This window comes from Oncorhynchus kisutch, linkage group LG11 (assembly GCF_002021735.2).
Source record: "Oncorhynchus kisutch isolate 150728-3 linkage group LG11, Okis_V2, whole genome shotgun sequence".
Taxonomy (NCBI): Eukaryota; Metazoa; Chordata; class Actinopteri; order Salmoniformes; family Salmonidae; genus Oncorhynchus; species Oncorhynchus kisutch.
In genome coordinates, this window is record NC_034184.2 from 32,184,350 (window position 1) to 32,199,093 (window position 14,744).

General features: G+C 42.5%; 1 protein-coding gene across 22 annotated transcripts in view; it reads left to right on the top strand.

The window, feature by feature from the left end:
- Positions 1 to 14,744, top strand: part of LOC109898873 (ankyrin-3) — a 160,071-nt gene that overhangs the window by 101,046 nt on the left and 44,281 nt on the right. For 7 of the 22 annotated variants that reach the window (XM_031835644.1, XM_031835645.1, XM_031835642.1 and 4 more), the window contains exons 25-35: positions 449 to 572; positions 3,809 to 3,820; positions 6,578 to 6,680; positions 7,569 to 7,619; positions 8,147 to 8,253; positions 8,844 to 8,876; positions 10,113 to 10,337; positions 10,575 to 10,729; positions 12,355 to 12,566; positions 12,836 to 13,043; positions 13,236 to 13,332. In XM_031835644.1, the coding sequence (XP_031691504.1) occupies positions 449 to 572; positions 3,809 to 3,820; positions 6,578 to 6,680; positions 7,569 to 7,619; positions 8,147 to 8,253; positions 8,844 to 8,876; positions 10,113 to 10,337; positions 10,575 to 10,729; positions 12,355 to 12,566; positions 12,836 to 13,043; positions 13,236 to 13,332 (1,327 nt within the window). The remainder of the gene's footprint in view (positions 1 to 448; positions 573 to 3,808; positions 3,821 to 6,577; positions 6,681 to 7,568; positions 7,620 to 8,146; positions 8,254 to 8,843; positions 8,877 to 10,112; positions 10,338 to 10,574; positions 10,730 to 12,354; positions 12,567 to 12,835; positions 13,044 to 13,235; positions 13,333 to 14,744) is intronic. The other 15 variants (XM_031835637.1, XM_031835652.1, XM_031835635.1 and 12 more) reach the window with 7 other exon arrangements.

Consider the following 14,744-nt stretch of genomic DNA (forward strand, 5'->3'; position numbering starts at 1 on the left):
CCGTCTTTTATTTCTCTTTGATAATTGAGTTGCTCTCGCGGATTGAGTTCTGCTAGCGTTTAACCCTCTCGCTTTTTGGCTTGAGTGTCAATACAAACTGCGTTTGGTTTTACTGGACAGGAAAGCTATGCTGCAAGTAGCTTTTCTCTATCTCCAAGCTAATGGACTTTGGTAGCCTGTGAATAGATTGTCATGGATTTATTACTATTGTCATTAATTTCAAGTAGCCTAGAGCTGAGTAGCTGTTATTTAGTTTCACTCTAGCCCAATGTGTAGCCCACCAACTGAGCATAGGGCCTAGTAGACGTACTGGTCCACTAGTTATCAGACTGACACTGATAAATTATTCAAGGCCTCTTATAAAGCTGTGGTAGGGTTTTTCTAGGAGTACCACAACGCTCTTTTACCGGATTGCCTTTGAAATATTGATGAGGGACTTTTCCACCAGGTGAGGATGCAATGACCGGAGACACTGACAAATATCTGCGGCCCCAGGACCTCAAGGAGCTGGGGGACGACTCTCTCCCGCAGGAGGGCTACATGGGGTTCAGCATAGGAGTCCGCTCAGCAAGGTATGTGACCCTATTATGACATTATATGCTCTTGATTGTGATGTTATGTTTGGCATTGCTACTGTGTTTGTTCTTTCTATACACACCGGTTTAAGATGTGCTGGTGTGTTGATGATGCTGTACATATGGGAGCAGTGAAATTCAATATTTTTTTAATTTTACCTTTATTTAACCAGGCAAGTCAGTTAAGAACAAATTCTTATTTTCAATGACGGCCTAGGAACAGTGGGTTAACTGCCTGTTCAAGGGCAGAACGACAGATTTGTACCTTGTCAGCTCGGGGGTTTGAACTTGCAACCTTCCGGTCACTAGCCCAACGCTCTAACCACTAGGCTACCCTGCCTAGGGTAGCCTAGTGAAGAAGTAGTGGTCATCTAAGTTTTCTTCATATTAACATATGTTATGAAGATGTAATAAATATGTAATACTGCTGGTTCAGCATGACATCGTGATTCAGTATTTTTTCATTTTTTACGGGCATGACTATTGTTCACCGTCACTGTACACTTATACTGTACACTGCATTGGGAAAGTATTCAGACCCCTTGACTTTTGCCACATTTTGATATGTTTCAGCCTCATTCTAAAATGGATTAAATTGTTTTTCCTCATCAATCTACACACTACCCCATAATGACAAAGCAAAACAGGTTTTTAGAAATCTTTGCACATTTTTTCAAAATAAAAACGTAAATATCACATTTACATAAGTATTCAGACCTTTTACTCAGTACTTTATTGAAGCACCTTTGGCAGCGATCTTCTTGGGTATGACGCTACAAGCCGGGCACACCTCTGTCAGGTTGGATGTGTCTCTGCACAGCTATTTTCAGTTCTCTCCAGGTTTAAGTCCGGGATCTGGCTGGGCCACTCAAGGACATTCAGTGACATGTACTGAAGCCACTCCTGCATTGTCATGGTTGTGTGCTTAGGGTCGTTGTCCTGTTGAAAGGTGAACCTTCGCCCCAGTATGAGGTCCTGAGCAATCTGGAGCAGGTTTTCATCAAGGATCTCTCTGTACTTTGCTCCGTTCATCTTTCCTGACTAGTCTCCCAGTCCCTGCTGCTGAAAAACATCCCCACAGCATGATGCTGCCACCACCATGCTTCACCGTAGGGATGGTGCCAGGTTTCCGCCAGACATGACGCTTGACATTCAGGCCAAAGAGTCCAATCTTGGTTTCATCAGACCAGAGAATCTTGTTTCTTATGGTCTGAGAATCCTTTAGGTGCCCTTTGGCAAATTCCAAGCTGGCTGTCATGTGCCTTTTACTGGGGAGGGGCTTCCGTCTGGCCACTCTACCATATAGGCCTTATTGGTGGAGTGCTGCAGAGATGGTTGTCCTTCTGGAAGATTTTCCCATCTCCACAGAGGAACTCTGGAGCTCTGTCAAGAGCTGACCAAGGCCCTTCTCCCTCAATTGCTCAGTTTGGCCGGGCGGCCAGCTCTAGGGAGAGTCTTAGTGGTTCCAAACTTCTTCTATTTAAGAATGATGGAGGCCACTGTGTTCTTTGGGACCTTCAGTGCTGCAGAAATGTTTTGGTACCCTTCCCAGATCTGTGCCTTGACACAATTGTGTCTCGGGGCTCTACAGACAATTGCTTCGACCTCATGGCTTCGTTTTTGCTCTGACATGCACTGTCAACTGTGGGAATTTTATATAGACAGGTGTGTACCTTTCCAAATCATGTCCAATAAATTGAATTTACCACAGGTGTACTCCAATCAAGTTGTAGAAACATCTCAAGGGTGATCAATGGAAACAGCATGCACCTGAGCTCAATTTTGAGTCTCATAGCAAAGGGTCTGAATACTTATGTAAATAAGGTATTTCTGTTTTTACTTGTAATACATTTTCTCTTTTTATTTTTTTATTTTTTTAATTGTACCTTTATTTAACCAGGCAAGTCAGTTAAGAACAAATTCTTATTTACAATGACGGCCTAGGAACAGTGGGTTAACTGCCTTGTTCAGGGGCAGAACGACAGATTTGTACCTTGTCAGCTCGGGGGTTTGAACTTGCAACCTTCCAGTTACTAGTCCAACGCTCTAACCACTAGGCTCTAACCACTTTGTGGGGTATTGTGTGTAGATTGATGAGGATTTGTATTTATTTAACCCATTTTAAAATAAGGCTGTAACGTAACAAAATGTGGAAAAAGTCAAGGGGTCTGAATACTTTCCAAATGCGCTGTACATTCTGCCTTTGGTCAGATATGTATACATTATTTCCCAGTACAGTATTCAAAGAGAGGATAACTAGCTGTAGGCTAAGAGTTGAGTGCCCAACAGAAAACTGGCAAGTTTGGCTGAAGATACATCACCACATTAGATGAGTATTGTGTATCCCACAGCTCATCATTGGCCATCTATTGTGGTGCCCCTGACAGCTGGCAAATGCATAGTGATGCTTGACTGACTAAAAACAACAACAGTGCCAGCCTGTCAGGAAGCAGCACACTGTGGAACAAAACAGCCCAGAAAACAGAACCACTGTTTGACTCATCATGAAATCAGCTTTTAAGCAATAATGGATGATGTCAGATTTTTATCATGCTTATCACATCATGTCACAAAGTCAATATGAGGCGTGACCTCACTTCAGCTCTTCCTTGTTTGATCAATCAAGGCAAGGGGTTTGAATTGGGCTGTGTCATTTTTATAGTCTCTAGAGAAGCATTCGAAAGTTCAAAGGTTACAGTGATGACTGTTCAAATCAAGTGCTTTCTCTCATAAGGTATTGCATCTAGTGTATAAACTATGCCACCATTTACTATCCTGTATATTGTGCTATGAGAAACTTCTATCATTCTTCTGTTATTTTAATTGCAGAGTAAACCGGTTGAATATGTGTGGTGAAAAGATATTCCTGGCATGACTTTGCCATGCTGGATATGTTATGCTTTACTATTTCAGTCAGTTATTGTATTGATTGATTAATGTACTGTGCTGAGCAGCTGCTTTATTTTCCCCTTACCTTTCTGTTTATGACGTCGGCCTTGCGTGGTTTGCTCTTGGACTCTCTACACACACACACACACACATACACACACACACAGAGAGAGAGACTATGAGCCCAGGCTTGGAGCATGCCCCATGCAAAAGCAGAGCATCGATGTCACATGAAAATAAAACACAGCACCTCTGCTTTGACGTTTTAAAATGCTTTGCTTTTCACCACTCTACATTTCTTTTCCTTTTTTTCTTTCTTGCACTCTGTCTGTTTCTCACTCTAGCCCTAGGATCAGGTAAGAGCAGAAAGCACATTTCACAAAACACATTTCTCTCCCCTGACCCATGCTCATTGTGACTTCATGAACCATTGTCATTCTTTGTGTGGTATATTTACACAGTTTATTAGTGACTTATTATTTGGAAAACATATTTTGAGCTCACTAATATTTTCCATTGACACGTTCACCTTATTTTCTCATCAGTATATAGAAGCCCCTCATCATTTGCAAATAAATAAACCATATTTAACACACGTTATGAATAGAGTAGACATGAGAAAATGAAAGCGACAATTATATGTTGTGACTTCAAATTGCATTGTTTAAGTTTATTAACCCAACTGTTTGTATAGTGGTGTGGTTTGAGGTGACACGTAACTACCTTTTAGATTTATTTTTAAGGTGCCACTTTTTGTAACTTCCAGGGATCAGTATGTTTCAGTCAATTTTCAATCAATTGGAGATATATTAATCCTAAAAAATGACCTATTGCTTTAAAATGACCTACTCTAGAATGCAGAGATGGAAACCTCAAGGCCAAAGAATGGCTTGTTATCTAAAAATCCCACATTGACCTATCTGACGAATACCATACCAATAGCAGGCACACACACAAACTCACACACAAACACAGATACATATTTTGCCTTGGAACTATATAATGAATGACAGCATAATGATGATCGAGCAACGATAGCAATGATCCGCACAACCAAGTCGTTGGGCTGACTTAGATAAGCAAATATTCACTTTCTTTCTAGATCAAATAACACGGCCTCGTCTTAAAATGTGGAGAGAGAGTGAGAGTGAAAACGAGAGGATGAGAGAAAGCAGAAAGCAGAAAGCAGTGAGAGAAATGTGCAATGCAGTGTTCAGAATAGCAACGAGGGAAGGGGTGAGGGACAGAGGCAGATTGATCAAGGCCACTCAGAGGCATGAAATGGTGCATAAAGAAGCCGGAAGGAGAAAGTGAGGGAGTAAAAGAAAGGAAGGGAGAAGGCTTCCACTAAGTGAAAATGTCATTGTAAACAACTCTGTACAAATAAAACAAAATGGAATTGAATTGGCGAGAAAAAGATTGGGGGAAAGGAGGAAAGAGAGAGGAAGGAAAGCTGTGAAGAGGAAACACAGGCAGCACCACAGAGAGAGTAGGCCAGGGGTTCCCAAACGTTTCTGGCCTGCGACCCCAGTTTAATAAAAAAAATAAAGAAGTGTGACCCCACCTTGTAAAGAAAGTGATGTAATCAACGGCCAGCAATTTGTTTTTTAATTAAGGCTTTGACATTCTGTTACAAATCAGTCTCAGGCCAGTATCTTAAAGAAGTGTGGGTTGAAGTGACTGAAATGCATCAGAAAGGTACTGAGAAGTCCAGTGATAATGTTGATTTCCCCCCAGTTTGATTTAGTGCCTAGTCTTGTCCACTCTGTTCTATTTAGTCAACAAACAGAAACCACTCTGTTTATTACAACCGCGTATAGCTGCTACCAGAGGTTACTGACATAACGGTTAGGCTCTATGAACTAAGCACCCCAAAAAAATCAGAGTTTACCTCACTACCCCGTTTTCGAATCAGGCGAATCATGAGGCCGTGACCCCTAGTTTGGGAAACACTGGAGTAGGCAAAGCAGATTTGTGATGCCAGTCCGTTCAGGCAGTGGAGTTGCTTAGAAACTTCAGCTGCAGTGCTGAATAAAGGACTTCTCTCTGTGCTGAATAGCATGCCCAATCAAACACTCTGCAGTTTTTCTCTCCCTCTCTCTACGCACACACACACCCATACACAATACAGTGCAGCCCTACACTTTTGACTAGGTTATACACACACTTCTTCTGAGAAGACAGCTCTAGAAGTGTGTGTGTATACTCACAAACAGTGTAGGGCTGCACTGATTAAAACAGACAAGTAAGAAGATTGTCTTTTTCTCACAAAGGGGAGCAGTCTATTGCATTCAGTCAGTGTGTCTTCATCTGCAACACCAGGCAAACATCAACAGCACAGCGAGCAAGACTGAGAGGACCATCATCTCTGTAGCACCCAAACTAACACACATCCAAGTCATCTGAGAAATGAAAGACACAGAACTTTGCCCATCGTACAACAAATGTTTAATTGAATTAGCTACATTATTTTAACTGAATACAAATGAGGACACTTCAAAGTAGTTCAAGATAATTTTTAGGAACCGTTATAACTACATATTTATTTAATAAACATAAAGAATCCCAATGTTTTAGTGACGGAATGGAATTCCTCAACGTTAGGTCCGCACTCTATGTACTGTAGTGTAGTTAACAACATTCTTTGTTGGTTAGTAGATTAAATGTATTCTCCACCCAGTGTCCTCTCTGAAACATCGACAGTAGTCAGACTGTATTTGACCTCACGTCAGTGTTCATGATACACAGACACAAATACAACTCCTTTATTTCTCTCCCTCTGTCTTTCTTTCTGTCTCTCTCTCTCTCTCACTCCCCCTCTCTCTCTCTCTCTCTCTCTCTCTCTCTCTCTCTCTCTCTCTCAGTAAAAACTGACTGACCTCCCTCTCATTTCCATCTCTGAATAGCTCCTATCTACCTAGCTATCCCCTACTGTGGGACTCTAATCTTGCTCCACTATATACAGTACATTGTACAGTGCCATTCAGTTCCCTGGAGGTTGCATGTAGTAATGGATTTTTTTGTATTTTCTTTTCCTTTTGCTTTTTTGTTTGGTTTGGGCCTGCTGTTCATTGTCACCCGCTGTGTTGCGTGGTAACATTTAAACACCCCAGCCTCCGCTCCTTCAGTTCGGATAGGTCCAACACCCTCAACCGCAGCTCCTACGCACGGGACAGCATGACGATAGAGGAGATCCTCGCCCCGACCAAGGACACAGTACGTCCTCCTAACTTCCTCACACCACCTTTTCCTTTACCCCATTCTTGTCTCTATCCTCTTTCTGTGGTCACACTCTCGGTGTCGCTCTCTTCCCCCTCCCTTCTCCTTGTTATGTTTTTGTCAAGGGCATTGCGTGACACGATACTTTTTTGAATGTGAACTCTGAGATGGGGTCAGTGATGGATTTGGCCTCCCCCATGGTCACATTTGATTTCCAATTGCCTATTTCGGGCTTTTTTGTTAGTTTCGTTTATGTTTGGCACTTACAGTCCTGAGGCTGTAAGAGCTTATTCAAACTTCTCTGTGGCCTCTTTAAGGTTTCTGGCTGCCTTGTGAAATCCACACTGCAGTGGTTGTCCTAAAGCAAGTTTTGGTGATCACAATGCAGGATCTAAAAAAGGAACTTTAACCTGATGTACTGTAAACAATATTTGCAACCTCACTGACATCGCGTTCGACAAACAAATGTGGTTCAAAGGGCAGCCAGGATTTAGAATGCATGTCAAATCTTGTTCTCTCATATTGTTCAAAAATAGTTCCCTCCAACTTGGTTGTTAAAACTGATTAAACAGATGTGTCCTGTGCTTTTTCAACGGCTTGAGACGCCATGCTCTGTAGGTGATCTGTTTCATATGATCACATGTATCATTCTTGGGATTTGGTGATGTTTGTGGCACTATCACATCTACTTATCACGAATAAGGTTGCCTTTGTGATAGTATCACTCTTTGCTAAAGCAGAAATCTCGTGGGAAAGGCCACTGTAGCCTCTTCTCACTGTATGAGTTGTTGTATGACTAGGGACTGGTAGAAAAAATCTCCAGGCTCTTCAACTGTTGTTCCTCGAGAGGAGTCCCCTTCTCATCTGCCTCTTTTTCCTCTAAAGCTTCAGAGTGTCTGTAAAGACCTTTCCTACTTGGTTGACCCTCTCAATAAGGTATATGATGTCAATAGATGGTCTCCTCGCTCTGCTCACTCTCCATGACCATCTCTCTGGCTCTATTCGTGTTTGTTTGAGCTCTGAAATTCCCATTCCATTCATTGGTCCTCATCTCAGTGAGGTAAATAGTTATTTATTTCCCCATGCGACATCTGGTCACTGTAAACTCCCATTCTTGTCCTTTCATTTTTATACAAACAAATGATTGTTTCAGTTGGAAGTGTGCCACTTTTTGTGGTTCAAATGGTTAATCATATTCAGCATGTTTCATTGAGGTGATATTGAATGTTTTAGATGAAAGAAACATGTTTCAGTGAGACAGTGTATGTGTCCTGTTAGATCACTCGTCTGTAGGGTTAAGAGGTCATATTCTCTTATTGTGTGTTAGGAATGCAGAAGGTCCTTAAACGTGTCACCTCTAATGTCTGTCTGCAGATCAGTGAGGGTCACCGTTAGGTTAGGACACAAACCATTAAGTCTCCTCCCGAACTCACCTGTTGACCCTCCCCCTGCATCTTCCACAGCACCTGGCTGTAACCCGGGACTACGATGCAGAGTGCCTGAGGCGCTACAGCTGGACCCCAGACACCATGGACCACAGCAACACTGTGTCCAGCCCCATTCACTCAGGGTAAGAACCAGCCATCTCCCAGCCAGGCTGACACAAAGCCACAGCTGCTGTAGCTCTAGCCATGTCAGACAGGGGCTACTGCTAATCCAGACACAGGAGAATGTTACTCTACATACTCCATTTTATCAGTCCAAGAAAGACCCAGCCAGCAGTTGTCTGCAGTGACACAATGTTAGGAGTTTTTCCCTTTCTGCAGTCTCTTGTGCAATTTCAATTTGCTGAGCCACGTTGATGAATAGTTTGAGGGAAGTCACCCTCACATACAGTAGATAATGGACTTGCGCTGTAGAGTACATGATTTAGTCTTATTGGAAATGCTCGAGAGTCCAATGTCCTGGGCCGAGTACAGATGGAAGATATTTTGTGTTTTGTCAGGTCTCATTGTACTGGGGTTTCTGGCCCTTTCAATGCCCTACATTTTTCCAGATCTCCTGTATTTCAGACCCTCTCTATTATTTCTGTACCATCTTTTTATTCTTTTTTTGACTGACACGGTGAAATGCGTCAGACCCTAAAAAACTAAATTGATTGTGCTGTGTTACTAAATCGAGTTTTTTGCCTCCTGCATTGTTTTGGTCTTTATTTTGCAGCTTGTCCTCCCCGCTCCCTCAGTATGACTCCAGGTGATGATTGTGTCTGGTGATGTCACAGTGATGTCACAGTTTCCACTACTTCCTCTTTCCTCTTTTGTTTCTGTGCTTGTGTCATCTGTGTGGTCTGGTCTCTCATCTACACTGTGTAGCTGTAGTGCTAGTGATGTGTTTACGATTTTCTCACTAAGGTGCCATCTCACAGTGCATATATGGATAAATCCCCTCAAAAATATCTATGAGCAGGTCTGCAAAAGTGCACACAAAGACAAATGAATGGAAACAATGTTTTGTCTGCATGTGTAATTACAGCCTATGTGGACAGTCAAATACAGAACATTGTGTATGGTTTTAGTTCAGACATGTAACAACTCAGCCGTCTCAGATCAGTCATGCCGAATGAAAATGTAGTGTATCTTTATTGGGTAAGGTTTTATGGCTTTAGGTAAATAGCGATATGACATAGATGCAGAAAGTAAACAGCATGGTGGAACAACTAAGAGCGTTGAAGTGCGAGGCTGGACTTCTCAGCCGTTCTGTTGCCCTGGCTACCACGCTGTGAACAACGTGAAGGGAACCCGTGCACATGCACCGATACTGTGTGTGACTGTGTGAGAGCGAAGTCTGGCATCTCGCTCATCACAATGTCTGCGGTGCTGCTCGTGGCAACGTCATTTCACTGAGTCTACCTTTAACAGCTGGCATACTATATGAGGCATTTCAATTTAAACATACCCTTGTTCGTTCTACGAATAGCTTAATACTACTGGTGACAGTTTCCACAATTAATGGGATGCCAAAACTGCATTTATTAGGTAGAAGTTAACACGTCACGTATTTAACACATTCATTTGTGATTTAATTGAGTTTCTACTCGGGGGTGAAACATTTGTGAAGGTGTTTAATATAGATCACTGCTTCAGAGTAATGGATCTTGGCAGAAAACTCACCTTTTCCCTATTACATCACCTCTTGAGTTCTTTAAAGTTTCAGTGTCTTGAGGTCACATTGTTAAGTGTCAGAGGTGAGACCTGCCAAGTTTGAGAACTCGAAGCACCATCTCCTCTCCCTCTGTCTCTGTCTGTCTCTCTCTCTCTTTCTCTAGTAATTTCTTTCCATTCTCTCTCTCCTTTCGGAGTGCTTGGGTGTACGGTGGTCACAGCATGGGATTCGTCCATCTCACGTGTCAGTGGTTATGGCTTCTCTCTCTCTCTCTTTTCCCTTCTTCACCCTTCCTGGTCTAATATTTGTATTTCTGCACGTCGGCAGATTCCTGGTTAGCTTCATGGTGGATGCTCGTGGGGGGTCCATGAGAGGGAGCCGAAGCAACGGCATGCGTATCATCATCCCGCCCCGGAAGTGCACGGCTCCCACCCGCATCACCTGCCGCCTGGCCAAGAGGCACAAGCTGGCCTACCCCCCGCCCATGGTGGAGGGAGAGGGCCTGGTCAGCCGGCTGGTTGAGGTCGGTCCTGCAGGAGCCCAGTTTCTGGGGTAGGTTTTCTCTTATCTCTAGAGCAATGTTTCTTAATCCTTGTTGCACAAGTTTTTGCCTTAGCACTACACAGCTGATTCAAATATGATTCAAATATCAAAGCTTGATGATGAGTTGATCATTTAAGGGATTAAGAAACATTGCTCTATACCTTTTTTGCTATTTGAATGTAAAGATCCACCTTTTTGTCTCTAAGGGGGCTCTGAACAATCTCTGGGTGTTCTGTTCCATTCCAGCCCTGTAATCGTGGAGATTCCTCATTTTGGCTCCATGAGGGGCAAGGAGAGGGAGCTGATCGTACTCAGGAGCGACAATGGTGACACATGGAAGGAACACCAGTACGACTGCCATCCAAGTGACATCACAGACATTCTGAACGGGATGGACGAAGGTATGTTACACAGAGCATGACATCTGCATTAACACTTGTAAATAGCTTCGTTTGTCTGTGTTCTATTTTCTGTGTTTTGGATAGTTTTTATTAATATATATATATACTTTTTTTATTGCACGGTGGTTGTGAGAAAAGCGCTTTACCACAAATGTATTATTATTATTACAGGTCAACAGTGCTAATGTAATTGAATACCTTCTCTGACATTCCTTCGTCATTCGCACATACATAACATATCTTCTTTTGGCTCAAATCCCGTTAACGGGATCGATTTGACAACAGCCAGTGAAATTGCAGGGCGCCAAATTCAAACAAATTCCTAACACATCCAAGTATTACACGCCATTTTAAAGATAAACTTCTTGTTAATCCAATCACAGTGTCCGATTTCAAAAAGGCTTTAGGGCGAAAGCAGTATGATTATGTTAGGTCAGCGCCTAGTCACAAAAAACACAGCCATTTTCCAGCCAAAGAGAGGAGTCACAAAAAGCAAAAATAGAGATAAAATGAATCACTAATCTTTGATGATCTTCATCAGATGGCACTCATAGGAATTAGGTTATACAATACATGTAGGTTTTGTTCGATAAAGTTCATATTCATATCCAAAAATCTCAGTTTACATTGGCGTGTTATGTTCAGTAATGTTTTGCCTTCAAAACATCCGCCGAATTTGCAGAGAGCCACATCATTTTACAGAAATACTCATCATCAACTTTGATGAAAGATACAAGTGTTATACATAGGATTAGAGATGAACTTCTCCTTAATGCAACCGCTGTGTCAGATTTCAAAAAAGCTTTACGGCAAAAGCACACCATGCGATAATCTGAGTACAGCGCTCAGCCACAAAAACAAGCATACAAATACTCACCAAGTTGTGGAGTCAACAAAAGTCAGAAATAGCGTTATAAATATTCACTTACCTTTGATGATCTTCATCAGAATGCACTCCCAGGAATCCCAGTTCTACAATAACTGTTAGTTTTGTTCAATAAAGTCCATTTATGTCCAAATACCTCCTTTTTGTTTGCGCGTTTAGTTCACTAATCCAAATGCACAAAGCGCGGGCACTAAGTCCAGACGAAAAGTTCGTAGAAACATGTCAAACGATGTATATAATAAATTTTTTGGTTTTTAGTTTGAGTTTTTATCATAAATCTATATTCCGACCGGACAATTCTGTTGTCATTAGAAAGGAAAGGGAACGACCGTCGCGCTCACAGCCACGCGCAAGACTGACCAATTGTTGAAACAGCTCTTATTTGCTCCCCTTTCACAATAGAAGCCTGAAACAACTTTCTAAAGACTGTTGACATCTACTGGAAGCCTTAGGAAGTGCAGTCTGACCCCATTTACACTAGATATTGGATAGGGAATCACTTGAAAAACTACAAACCTCAGATTTCCCCACTTCCTGGTTGGATTTTTCTCAGGACATTATTTTAACAGTTTTGGAAACTTTAGAGTGTTTTCTATGTATATTCTAGCTCCTGGGCCTGAGTAACAGGCAGTTTACTTTGGGCACGCTTTTCATCCGGACATGAAAATACTGCCCCCTTGCATAAGAGGATATTGAATATCCTTTATCCATCTATATTTGTTAATGTGTTCTCCAACAGAACTGGACAGCAATGCTGAGCTGGAGAAGAAGCGGATTTGTCGGATCATCACCAGGGACTTCCCCCAGTACTTTGCGGTGGTGTCCAGGATCAAGCAGGAGAGTAACCACATGGGTCCAGAGGGTGGAACGCTGACCAGCCAGACAGTGCCCATGGTCCAGGCTTCGTTCCCACAGGGGGCGCTCACCAAGAAGATACGCGTTGGCCTGCAGGTCTGAAAGCCAAGTCAATCAGTTAGCTGTATTGTTTAGGATCTCCACTAGTCTCTGTTTTGCTCTAAGCTTTGAGTCTAATTTCCCAACTTTTGAGCTAAGAGCATTGTTTTGATTGATGATGAGTTGGCTACCTTCATCCAATTGATATTTATTTTAACATCACTTTTTAAAAGATAATGGCTTTTGTCATGTGTTGTGCTAATGTGAACAAATGAGAGAACATTGATTCACCTCTTTCATCTGTCCTCCCCTCCCCCTCCCTGCAGGCTCAGCCCGTCCCAGACGACATGGTGAGGAATCTTCTCGGCAACAGGGCCACCTTCAGCCCTATTGTTACCGTGGAGCCCAGGAGGAGGAAGTTCCACAAGCCCATTACCATGACGATCCCTGTTCCGCCCCGATCTGCAGAAGGCCACCCCAGTGGACACAGGGGGGACTCCACCCCCTGCCTGCGCCTCCTCTGCAGCATCACAGGCAAGTCCTTCAGGATGTTCTGAACAACCTTTGTGGCTGAGAACATACCTCTATTGAAATTGATTCAGACCTTCAATGATAACAAGGTTCACTCCTACTTGGAGGACAGGGTGGAAGGACAGGGTTTGCAGTAGGTGGATGAAAGGTTAACCAGGGATGGGGATTTGTCTTTTCTCGTGGTTTTCCATCCAGGTGGAACATCTCCTGCCCAGTGGGAGGACATCACAGGGACCACTCCCCTGTCCTTTGTCACAGACTGTGTTTCCTTCACAACAAATGTGTCGGCCAGGTAAGGCCATGCTCTCTCATATGCTCACAACCAGTTAACTGCAACATTTTCTCAACGCCCCATGGCAAAAGGAAATTAACTCTAAAAACAAAATGTTCTCTCTGCTGTCAAGGTGGGGGAATTCAATTAGCTGTTAGCGCCCATTGCTATATCAATGGTGTGATGAGCTAATGCTTCGGATTTAGGAGATCATTAACAGCCAAATGGACGTTCTTTAAATCCCTGCTAAGTAAACAAAGCTGATTTCCGCAAACAATTTTTCTCTGCTAAAACGAGTTTTGTTTAGCTAATAATATGAATACATTACATCAATCTACTTTTCAACAACATCCAAATCGAAATAGCAAAGAAAACGTGTAAACTGCACGTTAACCTACCTTTCAGATCGCAATGTGAGCTCCTATGCAGCAAATATTATTTAATTCATGTGAAAATCAGTTCAATTCATACACTGGCTCGTCTGGCTGGTGTGTGTTTATTTTGAGCTTCCCTTATCTTGTCTTACGCTAAAGTAAGCTATTAGTCCTATTGTGATTGTTTTCCTCCACCACATGGCATAGCTCAGAACTACAGTAGTACACTTGTGGTTGAATATAATGCAGGACACGACAGACAGTTGTATAATGTTGAACTCACAAATACCAAAAAGGGGATTTACAACAATTAATGAATTAAATTAACACCCTGTGAAACCCAACTTGGCAATATTTCAGATTGCAATATGAAAACCTTGCCATTTTTGTGGAACAGGTGTGCCATTTGATATACCCACGTGGAAGTTATAGACTGAAATACACGAGTATAGGCTAACATCAACACATAAACAATGAAATACAATTTAGTTGAGAAAACAGAAGTATGAATGACAAGTAAAGTACATAGTAGGAGAGAGGGGGATCCTCAGAGTCTTGGCAGAAGTAGGGTGTGGGGGATTTTTTTTTGTATCTCTCTTCTAGCGTGTAGGATAAAGAGGAGGTGGGTGGTTCTGCCTGTCACTTTCCTTCAACAGGCAGTCAGTCTCAGAAGGGAGAGACTGAGTGTTTGCAGTGCTAGTGTATGTAGTTTTGATGTGTATCTCACTGCCCAGGATGATATGGCAAGCACAGTTTCTTAGCAGATTAGATTGAACAATTTGACAATAACAGTAGTTTTAGGTCAGTCGTAACCAACGGGTCGACCGCGGTCGATCTCCAAGGCATTCCTGATCGACATTTATGTAAAAACATTTATGTAAAAAAAACTATGATAAAGCCTTGCATTCCTATTTGTTTTGCGCTGTTGGCAGGTGGTACATTTGATTCCGGGAAGGCAAAGTGTTCCCATTTTTCATGTGTCTGAAGGTAGAACTCCGCCTACCCGGCAGACCCAGAGAGCAAATCAAGTCACATCAAGTGCACCTATAGGCCTAAAGC